The sequence below is a fragment of the Rhinolophus hipposideros genome, assembly GCF_964194185.1.
Source record: "Rhinolophus hipposideros genome assembly, chromosome: 12".
NCBI lineage: Eukaryota > Metazoa > Chordata > Mammalia > Chiroptera > Rhinolophidae > Rhinolophus > Rhinolophus hipposideros.
The window spans coordinates 68,341,550-68,354,001 of NC_138058.1; the positions used below are offsets into that span (position 1 = coordinate 68,341,550).

The following is a 12,452-nucleotide window of genomic DNA, read 5'->3' on the forward strand; positions in this document are numbered from 1 at the left end:
ACCATCTCGAGCATGGAGGCACAGCTGCCCGGCCTTCCACTCTGTGTTTAATCCAAGTTTATGCCTGGAAATCCAAACGAGATACATTCCGGTTGATGATTTGGAAGCTTGTGTAGCATATAGAATGGCGGTACCAGGTTTTTGTTTTACTTTTGGCCAATCGAAGAGAGAGATTTCATGTGTCATTTTTCTTTTTCCCCTTCCCCCTTCCAGGCAGCCTCCTGTTAGTGAGTCTCATTGGAGAACGCTGCTGCAGGACATGTTAACCATGCAGCAGAACGTTTACACGTGTCTGGATGCCGATGCTTGCTATCAGGTAACTGTGTGACTCACTGTCTTTGGGGTTAGAGATTTTGGTTCACGATTGTGTATTGCATACAAAAGTGATGACCATAAGCTTCACTGTTAGTAGTGCTATGAATAATAGTTGGTAATTGAGTAGTGCTTTGTAGCTTGAGAACTTTCTTACCTAATCTCCTGTCTTCCCTATGTTTGTTTGTTGTAACACCATTTACTTAGTGGATTAATCCTCAGCTAGGAGACTGAATCATACTTGAGTCCTCTCACTTCCATGGTATTGGTGGTCACTAAAACTTATTTAATGTCCCTGAGAAAAGTGTCAAATCTGTCTGCATCTCTGTTAAATTGCAATAATCCTTTGTCTCCCTACTTTCACATCTCTTTCTAATTTACCCTGATTCAGAATATTCTTCTCAAACAGACCTTTTTGTGACACTCCCCTTAAAGTTTCCTGCTCATTCAGTATCAGCCATCAGAAGATAGCCGCACTTCTTAGCATGGCATAGAAAGCAACAGCAGATTCCAGCCTCCTGTCCACTCTCACCTCTCCACCATATCCCCTGTGCTCCAGTGCTCCCATCAGTCTGTCATGAGCCCTTCCATGCACCATGCTCTTTCGACTTCCTGTGACTTTGCATGCATTGTGCCCTTTGCCCGAATATATTCCTCTTTCCTCTATTTGAAAATCGCTGATAATTTTCAGGACTCAGCTCACTAATTATGCCCTCTAGGATGCCCTCATTAGTCCTTTCATATAACTTGTCTCTTTTGTAGTCCTTCTTTCAAATGCAGTTACTTATTTCTGTGTGTTTCTTCCATTTGGTCACGGGCTCCCACGTTGACACCATCCTATCACGTTCATGCCTGTATTCTCCAGTGCATCTTATCGTGCCTGGAGCCGAGAGGATGCCTCAGGAATGGTGGTGAATGGACGAGGAGTGCAGCCTAGCGGGATTTAATCAGTGTATTGGGAGATATGTGTACTGCCACCAAACTTCTCCTAGTCTGCATGGAAAGATTAACCCATTTTAAGTATAAAAAGGATTCTCATTTGAATTTTCCAATTAAATAAGCTACATACAAAATGGTATAGAATATTTCTGGTATTGCTGCGCTCTGGCACTACAAAGCATGGCCCACTGATACAATGACAGTTACAAAAAGGAGTCTCTACTTTGTAAAATAGGTTGATATTTTAATTGAAAGTGATTTTAACAAAGAGCACTAATGTAGACTGTTGAGAAATGAATGTTTTTATATTTGAACTTGAGGTTTTCACATGCTTGAATTAGTATAAAATTTACATTTACGGTTACAGACTCAGACCTGTACAACTACTGATAACTTCCCTTTTTGTATCTAACGTAAAACTCAAAATCCAATCTCAGGAGAAAAAACTATATGCACATGGGGTCCAAAACCTAACAATTATTAGGTATGTTTCACTAATGTTTTTATGTTGGAGTGGCATTGTTTTGGAATTTTTCTGTTTCTGATTGAAAAATTGGTAGTAAGTATATTACATGTGAACTAGCTCTTCTGTAATGTCACAAACAACTTGACATACTACATTGTTTTTGTTATATTTCAATCCCTTATTAGGCTTTGATATTTTAATGACTTCTGGCCATTAGTCTCTCTTTTTTGAGAAAATATTTGAAAGCATATTATAACAGTTTTGAAACGGTTCTAGAAGAAGGTAATACAGATTTGGCAAACTTATATTTTTAAATATTATTTTAGTACCTTTTAAATTATGTTATATTGTCTTTTAGTACCTTTTAAATTATGCCTTTTGACCATTCTTGGAAAATAATTTGAAAACTCAATGACACAATTTTGGAAATGTTACACAGCCTATAGAGCAGAAATTTGTATTGTTAATTTTAGCAAAACCTTTTAAATTTTAGAGTGAGATTGCATTTTTCAGGGATTCCTTAGTCCTTACTTGAATAAAGTGAAGGAGTACAGAAACTTGCATCTAAGTCATTTGGGTCACTTGGAGTGAGCCATTTTCACCTGTCAGATGAAAGTGATTAGAGTTGCTCGTAGATAATACACTTGCTGTTGCAATTGTATTTTATAGCGTATCCCTCATAGATATTAATCATTTTATGCTTATCAGTAATTTCAATAAAGGCCAGTTTAAAGTTACCTTCCTTGGAAGCCCAGAAACAGTCAAAATAAGGGGATCCTAAGAAAATTGGGTAGTTTTATTAATTATAAAGAAATTCTTATTTCTTCATGAAATTCTTGTTTTTTCATCTATCTCTGTGCTGTCCTCGTTCAAAAGTGGCGTCATAGGGTAGAGCATTCTCAGGGGATGTACACATTACATGTTGACATTATTAGTGTAGGTTTAAAGGAATTTCTTTCAGATTTTTCTGTAGTAGCTCAGTAATCTCAATTACAAGAAAAAGTTATGTTAATTGATGCTATTAGTTGTCTAGTAGAATATAAGGATATTTGCATGCATACCTCCCATCAGCTGCTCTTGTTTTAAATTTGCAGATTGGGAAAAAAAACTCAATTATATTTTATATTCTAATTTTAATTAGTAAGAGTAAGTATAATATTTAGTTTATCAGACTGAATGCAGATGCTTTAAGCAGTTAGGAATTATATGTATCATATTCAAAGATTTTCTTTTAAAATATTGAAATGCTTAATAGTTCAAGCGGAGTGGGCCCTGTTGAGTTTGGGACTGTATGTCTGATGGATCCTGCTTTTAATGGGAATGGACTTTAGATATTGTACTTAAGTCTTCATTGTAACACAATTAAAATATTATGCTTAGTATTGGTTTGTTCACTTAAATTATTTTTTCTTCTTCCTAAGAGGGTTTTTTTTTTTTAATCGAGGTGAGAATCAATAAAAAATAACTGTTTTAAAGTGTACTTCACAGTCATTTAGTACAGTCACAACGTATAAAGGCTGCCCCTAGGGTGCATGGATTTTTAATTTATTTCATTTGAATATCAGAGCCTTCATTTGGTTGTGAATCTAGACCTCTTTCTTTAAGCACTAATTCCACTTTCTTCTTTTTCCCAGATATTTGCAGAAAGCCTTCTGTGTTCCAGTCGCCTGGAAAATATCCACCTTGCTGGGCAGCTGATGCAGTGTAGTGCTTGTTCCGTCCATCCCCTCGTTATTGCAGCCCCAAAAGGGAAACCCCAGTACAGGGTCAGTTACGACAAGAGCATTGACTTAGTTTTGGCGGCCAGCAGAGAGTACTTCAATTCTTCTACCAGCCTCACGGACAGCTGCATGGATCTGGCCAGGTAGAGGAACTCTTCTCTCCTAAGAGGGAGGGGGAAGCCAGAATACACCAACTCCATTGTTGGTTTCATTCTTTACTTTACAAAATGTATCATCACAAGTATAAATTGACTATGCTGTATGGGGTACTGTTATTTATTGCTTGAATCTGGAAAGAAAACTGTGTTATGAATATTCATCAACTTCCTTATGGCCCCTTTTTTTCTAGAATGCTTTCTCATAGTCATTTTTGCTGATTATCTGTAAGGTTGTACTTCTTTTCTGTTGGAAGAGTTTCATGGGGTAGCCTGAAAATTCAAGTTCTGGAAATTTCTAGCACATTTAGGCGGTATCTCTATCCTTCACATGGCTTTCTCTCTGTTTAGGGACCAGGGACCTGACTAGGGTAAAGCTCAAAATTCCTTTCCAGGTGGAAATTTCAGGGCGATGAGTTTAGTTCCCGTCTTGGCCTGTTGTACTGGAAATGTAATGTTCATCTTTTTACTATTGATCCTTAAAAGCTGTTTTTTGCATAAGGGACATTTGCCCTTTGTCTGTCTTAAATGTTTTAACTGACTTGCCAAGTTTTTATTATATATGATTTATCTTTTAAATTGCTATTTAAATTTCATAAAAATTTGATTGTTATTTTTTTCTTTTTCTGTGTTTTGTGTCATCCTCTGAAAGGACTTTAATTCCCAAGACTATTAAAATAGTTTTTCATATTGTTTCTTACTACTTTGATGGCTTAATTTTACATTGAAATTTTAGACCCATTTGGAATTTATTCTGATGTAAGAATTGTAGCTGTTTAGATTTATTTCCACACCCCTTTCCCCCCAGTGATGTAGTTGTTTCAATTCTAGCAAAACTTGAAGATAACTTTTATATTTCAGGTATCATACCACAGAGAGAATCATGTTTTTCTCAAAACATGTTATTGAACTTGACAAAGTTATTTGAATAGTTAGTATATATTTTTCTTCTCTCCCAAGGGATTGTCTCTCAGATGATGAAAATATCAAATAGAATCACCTTGGAAACTGGGAGTCGTGTTTGACCTAAATCTTTTTGGAAGGTGTTTTCAGAGATCATTTTGAAAACTAAACTGCCTGTATTTCCTCTTTATTCCATCCCCTTTTCTCCCACAAGGACAGCCTTAATTTGAAAAGGATGTACTGTGTATAACGTGGCACCAAACTGATTGAGACCTGTGAGCCTGGAATTTTTTTTTAATTAAAGTTTACTGGGGTGACAATTGTTAGTAAAGTTACATAGATTTCAGGTGTACAATTCTGTATTACATCATCTATAAATCCCATTGTGTGTTCTCCACCCAGAGTCAGTTCTCCTTCCATCACCATATATTTGATTTGCCTTACCCTCATTACCCACCCTCCACCCCCTTACCCTTTGGTAACCACTAAACTATTGTCTGTGTCTATGAGTTTTTGTTTCTTCATTTGTTTGTCTTGTTCTTTTTGGTTTATATACCACGTATCAGTGAAATCATATAGTTCTCTGCTTTTTCAGTCTGACTTATTTCTCTTAGCATTGTAATCTCAAGATCCATCCATGTTGTCACAAATGGTCCTATTTCATCTTTTCTTACCGCCGAATAGCATTCCATTGTGTATATATACCACAACTTCTTTATCCATTCCTCTATTGAAGGAAATTTTGGTTGTTTCCATGTCTTGGCCACCATAAACAAAGCTGCAATGAACATTGGAGCACACATGTCTTTATATATAAATGTTTTCAGATTTTTTGGGTAGATACCCAGGAGAGCGATTGCTGGGTCATACGGTAATTCTATTTGTAATTTCTTGAGGAACCTCCACACTGCCTTCCATAGCAGCTGCTCCAGTCTGCATTCCCACCAACAGTGTATGAGGGTTCCTTTTTCTCCACAGCCTCTCCAACACTTGTTACTATTTGTCTTGTTGATGAAAGCCATTCTGACTGGGGTGAGGTGATATCTCATTTTGGTTGTTATTTGCATTTCTCTGATGATTAGTGATGTTGAACATTTTTTCATATGTCTATTTGCCATTTGCATGTCCTCTTTGGAGAAATGTCTCTTTAGGTCTGCTGCCCATTTTTCAATTGGGTTGTTTTTTTGTTATTGAGTTGTATGAATTCCTTGTATATTTTGGATATTAGCCCCTTATTGGAGGCACTGTTTGCAAAAATGTTCTTTCATTCAGTTGGTTGCCTCTTTATTTTGTCAATAGTTTCTTTTGCTGTGCAGAAGCTTTTAAGTTTCATATAATCCCATTTGTTTATTTTAGCTTTTACTTCCATTGCCTTTGGAGTCAAATTCATAAAATGCTCTTTGAACCCAAGGTACATAAGTGTAGTACCTATGTTTTCTTCTATGCAGTTTATTGTTTCAGGTCTTATGCTTAAGTCTTTGATCCATTTTGAATTAATTTTGGTACATGGTGACAGATAGCAGTCCAGTTTCATTCTTTTGCACATGAGCCTGGAATATTTAAATGTTCACAGTTGCTTTAAGTATAGAAAATAGCTCATACATTCTTGTTGGTGAAATTATTTAGTAACTAATTTTCCCTATTGAGGAGACAAATACATTACCAGATAAAATAGTCAAACAATACAGAAAGCGTATATATTGACAATAAGTCTTTCTCCTTATTCTAGTTTCCCTCAGCTGTTTTTTTAATCAGTTTCCTATTTTTGCTGCCAAAATACTAAATGTCACCCTCTTCTTTCTTAAGTTACAAATAAGTGCTTATTACTTCTCCATACCTTTCTGTATCTTTTTTCACTTATGATTTATATTGAAGGTTTTCCATGAGTACATATAGGTTTTTTTTATTTTTTGATATTTGTGGAATATTCCATTGCTTGATTTTTATAGAATTTAATGAATTAGTGCCTGATTTAATTTTTATTTATTTTTTTGTAAAAATCATTGTGGTAGTGAGTATTCATAATTATGTCTGGGCAAGCTCATCTGTATTATAAATTCCTAGAACTGAAATTCCTGGGTTCAGAGGTAAGTGCAGTTAGAATTTTGATTGATGCTAGAAAGAGGTTATACACCTTTCACACCTGTATTAGCGTACATTAGTCCTTGTCGGACTTAAATTCTGCAGTTTCGCAAGAGCAAGCGGAGCCTGTATCACTCTCATATGGGTGCGTACGGGGGCCTCAGTGTCTTTATTTGCTGATTCATGATTGTAGCATGTATTCGTGGTCTGGCCTCGACTGTCTTTCTAGACTCATGTTCCCATGTTCCTCTACATGCAACTTTCGAAAATAAGTTTATTTGTTAAGTACACTGTCTCTGGGTTTTTAAAAATTTGTTTAAAATACTCCAAAGCTACCACAGGTTTTTAGATTAGAAAATCAGAGACTTTTTCCTATATTTATCTCAAGACTGCATTACCAACTGATTCTTCCCTTTTGATCAGAAAAAAATGTCTCTTGTGCAGTTTGTTAGGTTATTCTTTCTTTTTTTTTTTTTTTTGGAGGGGGAAGACAAAATTATCACTGAATCAAGATCTTTCTGTTTTTCCTAGAAGAATAGCTGGAAATTAGCTGAGTTCTGACTATTTTTTAAATTCTTTCTAATACTATCATTACCTTTGGAGTCAACAGTGAAAAGAGCGCTAAACACAGAATTAACACGTCTTGCTTCACAACATGGTACTATTGCTTGCTGTCATTGTGACCCTGTGCAAATCACTTCACCTTCCTGACATGCAATTTTGGCTCTCTTATAAAGCAGGTGATAACATTTGCCTGTCACACAGGCTTGTTATGAGGATTAAGTAAGATCACAGAAACAATCCAGCCAAATACTTGGTTGGAATGTAGTAGGTTTTTGATACATGTATTGGATCTCATGTTGCTGAACATAGAAAGACAACTTAGCCAAACATGTATTACTTCTTCTTTTTTAAAAAAAAAATCTGATTTCTCTTAGATCCTGCTTACAGCTGATAACAGATAGCCCCGCTGCCATTCAAGAGGAGCTGGATCTCATCCATGCCCTTGGATATCTTGAAGAATTTGGGGTAAAGATCCTGCCTTTGCAAGGTGAGTTTTCTGCTTAGTGTTGCACTATTATTAAGTTATGTTGTATTAATTTGCTAGTGCTCCTTTTTTTGTTTTTTTTAAACTAAACAGTACATTTGCTTATTTAATCCATTAGCTACTGATCCTGCCCTCTGCATGAAAATTTCATTTTTCAAATGAAATTTAAGGGGAAACCCAAAAGAAAAAAATAAAGACAATATTTTATCATAATTTATTTTTTTAAGTTCCCAGTTATGACATTAAAAGAAATAACATTAGTAACAGCGGTGTGGCTATTGGATAAAAACAACATGAGAAATTGGGATGATTTCCCCAACTGGGCATTATTGGGTGAGAGGCTTAGATTGACATTAGTTTTGGTATACGATTTATTCCTGGTTTTTGCTTCAGTTACATAGATTTAAAAGTATCTCTAAATGATAATAGTCCCTTTTTTATGCTTATTGCAGAATACTCTTTAAGTCAGTACTGTTATTTTAAAAGAGGGAATGCTAGGAAATTCTTGTTTTAAGTTTAATTATTAGTGGTATATTTATATATATTTATTAGTTTCAGGTGTACAAAACAATGTAATTAATAGTTAGACATTTATCATTTATACCCCTCACAAAAGTTAGGACCCCTCCACCCCCATCTGCTACCCCTCTGACACTGTAAACAGCTGTTACATTTCCACTGTCTATTCCTTATGCTGTGCTCCGCTTCTTGTTATTAGCGGTGTCTTAGCATTGCTCACGATCTTTACCTCAATGTAAATGTCAGGCAAGTTCAGCCAAAACGACCCTGTCGCTGCAGTCACCTGTCGGTCTACTTTGTGCTGTGGGTACAGTGTGCGTTTCCCAGTGTCCTGAACCTCATCGGACAACAGGGAGGTGGATTTTCTGTTGCTGCACACCCTGGCGACCTCACTGCCCTCAGTGACGTGGGTTGTGTGGTTATTAGCAGCATGTTTGTCTGGTGTCAGTGTGATGTCTTAGCTTTATCCTTAATGCTAGAAATTATTGGAATTAGGGGTAGGGGAGGCACAGGTGAGTTCCTTCTATCTCTCCGGGTTTTGGTAAATTTTCACCAAAATTGTGTTGTTTTTTTTTTTTAAACTCTCAGTACCTTTGGACAGTGATGGCCTATTGTAGATTAATAGGTGTCTTTGTCATCTGCAGAGTTTTGAGTCAGATGGATCTTAGGGAATGCCAGTAGAGACATTCTCATGTGTTCATGTGAGTTTCCATTGTAGATTTACTAAAAATTAGAGTTCGGCTTGTCAGACAAATTTGTTAGACTTGAAAAAGGTAGTATTACTATTGCTTTGAGTCTCATTGTTTGGAAACAGTTTGTACATGATTATAAATGTCCCAAAGCCTCTTGCACAAGTATATTTAAGATGATTATTAAATCACTAGACAATTGTATTTAGTTGTATAATTTTTGAGCTCAGAGCTTCTTAAAATTGTGAAGATTAATCAGTTATTAAAAAGCATTTTCAGTTTACTCTCAAATGTCTTGTCGTTAACTACTTCCCTAGTAATACTTACATTTTTAATTCAAGTTTTCAGTCCCAGGAAGAGTCCAGAGCACAGTGAGACTTTTGCCCTTCTTCTATCTCTTGTTCGGCCAAGTCATTATAGCTTTGACTCTGTGTGTGTGTGTGTGTGTGTGTGTGTTTTAGCTAGTATTTTAATCCAAGCAGATTGATACAATACAACAAAAATTTTTCTTGCAGTCTCCCAAATGCTGCTGAACTTTGAAATATTAAATTGAGCCCTGATTTTTTTGTGGTGCTCAATTAGCACTAATTTTTGCTGGCGGTATTTGCCCAATCAGCTGATGGGTTCGAATATCTACATCTAAACCCGTAGGCCTGCTGTAGCTTCTGAGAAGTTTTCTGACTGAGGAGTGTCCTAAGAAAGACATTCGCTGTCATGTCTTGACAGCTTTCCAGCTTGATACATTGATTTGGAGTTTCTTACTAGAACGATTGTCAGAAAAGATTCTGGATGTGGAGAGGGTATTTTGCCTTTGAATACTCTGCATTGTGTTCATGCTGCAGATAAAATTGAAGTTTAAGCTGTTTGTATTCATCAGTAATATTGGACAAAGTGACTTGACATTTCAAGAGCTGTGGTCCAGGTGTTTTTATTGTAGTCAGTGTACAGTAGTTCATTTTGTCACTTTGTTCGAAGCTTTCTTTGCCTCTACTCTAGGAGTCTCTGTTTCTCATCAGGTGAAGGCTAGTGGGACTAACTAAATTATAATAATGAGTTGATAGAAAACAGGAACAGAAATACTATATAAAAATGATTCTTTATGTATGAGTCTTCTCTGAAGTGTTTGTGTGTGCACATGTGTGTGCTTTTCCCCGCATCTTGGGTGTTCATGTTTTTGTAAATTATTCTTACAATTCAAACGAGCAGATGTAGGATATTTCATTTCCCTAATAGGCTTTTGTGGTCAAACCCAGCCTGGAGCCAGTTTTCCCACTTACTGCTGGTAACTGGACAAGAATCTTAACCTTTCCTTGTGTTTAAGTTTTGTCATTTACAAAACAGCGACACTAATAACTGCCCTATCGAATTGCTGATGAAGATTAAGTCCGTGTTTTCAGTGCCTGGGATGCAGTAAGGGCGCTGTGGCTAAAGGACTGCATTTATAAACTGTAGACTGTATGCTACTCGAAGAGGTGAGAAAGTAAAAGATCGTTTGAGAAAGAAACTGACTCATTCTCTCACTCGTCAGTTAAGTGACCTTGCGTATTATCACCTTCCACACCTACACAATTCAGACTCGTGCTTCAGCAGCGTCATAATTAACTACATATGTTGTGCACCTTTGATGCAGTTCATCAAAGTGGCTGAAATTGATATTTTACACCTGTGGTTTCCTGGGCATGCATTGTCCCTGCCTCCTACAGTAATGAGAGTTTTGGCATTCGTATGTCAGACCTGTGTGTGTGTGTTGAATAGTAGGTCTTTTCTTTTCAATAACATTTGAGATAATTGGTGAGAGCCACAGGGAAATGAGAGATCTTCAACTATTAAAAGATACCTACACACATATCCTTTTCATGTTCATGAGCTCCATTTTGAAAAGGAATTTTAGTTGCTGAAGACCTCTTCCTGACATGGAAACAAAATAATATTTAAATCTTGAATTCATTTAAATAAGAAGTCACATTTGAAAATATAATGTAGCATGTCCTACAATAAGCAATAAAAGAGAACTGTTATGGTGCTTGTCCAGAGGGTCAAAAAATACATAAAGTGAAAAGTCATTTTAACATGGCAGTTGCCCTCTATTAGAATCCTACTCTCCAAATTAATTTAATGTACTTGAAACATTAGTAGTATGTCTTGCTTAGGGCAACAAGCACACAAAGAACCAAATTTTAATGTTCCATTTAAAGGAAGTTTAGAGAAAATGATCCAAACGGGTTTCAGTTTTCCACTTTGATTTTATTGAGCTAGAAAGAGAGCAGTGATAGTAAGGAAATCACCTTATTGGAGTTACTGAAGCTAGAGTTTCTCTAATAAAAACACAAGGTTTCATTAAAGGCCATAAACACATCTATGAAAACACATCTACGTTTTTATGTCTGTAGGATGACGATAATATCTATGACAGCATTTTTTTTGAAAATAACATTAGAAACATGTAGGAAGCACCTTTGTCATAATTTGAAATAATAAAGTAGTGATACACATTTTATGAAAATATATGCTATGAGAAAAATCCATAAAACAGTAGAAGATTTTGAGTAAGAAAAACAATTTTTTGATTCAGAAAAATAATGAAAAAGTTTGAAATATATTGTATCAGTTTTTGCTAGACTGCACTATAGTAAAAAAACTCAGAAATTTCAGTGGCTTCTCGTATGACAACAAGTTTATTTCTTGCTCACGGTCATGTCTGTATCTCTACTCCCTGAAACATGGCATCCTAATGGTAAGGGGAAAGGTCAGCAGTGGAATCCATGGTGGCTCGTAAGCATTTGCTCAGAAGTGGCATATGTCACTTCCACTTTCATTCTGTTGCCCATAGAAGTTACATGGCCACGCCTAATGTGAGTGAGTCAGGTATTTGGGATATGAATAATTTCAGTGACTACTGGAAAACAGTGATACGGTCTGCAGAAGTTATCCTCAGATGTAGATATTGGCTGCTGTGGCTGTGAAGTAAGTAGCTGAAGGAAGTCTACATCTAGCTTATATTTTATAGTCAAGGCCACAACAGGATTACTGGACCAGCCGTGGCATAAATAGCCACCTTGAAATAGCCCAATGCACATTCACGTATTATGGAATAAGAGGATGTGATATTTGCAACTTAGTCTCAAACGGTTCAGAAAAAACATGTGTGTGCATATATGTATTTGTGTGTATACATGTATGTGGGGAGGGAGGGAATGCATATGTGACTGCACATGTGAATGAGCAAATTATTAACAATTGGTTAAGCTTGGCCAAAGTATAGAGCTTTTGTACTATCCTTGCAGCCCTTCTGTAAGTTTGAAATTAAATCGTCGTAATGACTTACCAATAAAAAGAGCCCATTCCAAAGAAAAACCACCACCTCTCTCCTTATCTCCCAACCCCTGCCTACCTAGAAGAAGTTTTGGGGGAACATGGGATGAATAGGATATAGTCATGGATTTAAGAATGGGTAAAGGAATGAAAGTGTAAGAGACATTTAAGGAACTGTGTTAAATTCTGGTCCCATCACTTTTCCTGTGACCTTGACCAAAATACTTAACCTTTCTGCACCTCCATTTCTTCCCCTGAGGATAATAGTACTTGCCTTGTAAGGATCTGCCTTGTAAGGTTAATATG

General features: G+C 36.3%; 1 protein-coding gene across 2 annotated transcripts in view; it reads left to right on the plus strand.

Annotated features, from left to right (window-relative positions):
* The window catches only part of NBAS (NBAS subunit of NRZ tethering complex), a 275,617-nt gene that overhangs the window by 130,755 nt on the left and 132,410 nt on the right, over positions 1–12,452 (plus strand). For both annotated transcript variants that reach the window (XM_081069547.1, XM_081069548.1), the window contains exons 29-31: positions 214–316; positions 3,352–3,581; positions 7,517–7,629. In XM_081069547.1, the coding sequence (XP_080925673.1) occupies positions 214–316; positions 3,352–3,581; positions 7,517–7,629 (446 nt within the window). The remainder of the gene's footprint in view (positions 1–213; positions 317–3,351; positions 3,582–7,516; positions 7,630–12,452) is intronic.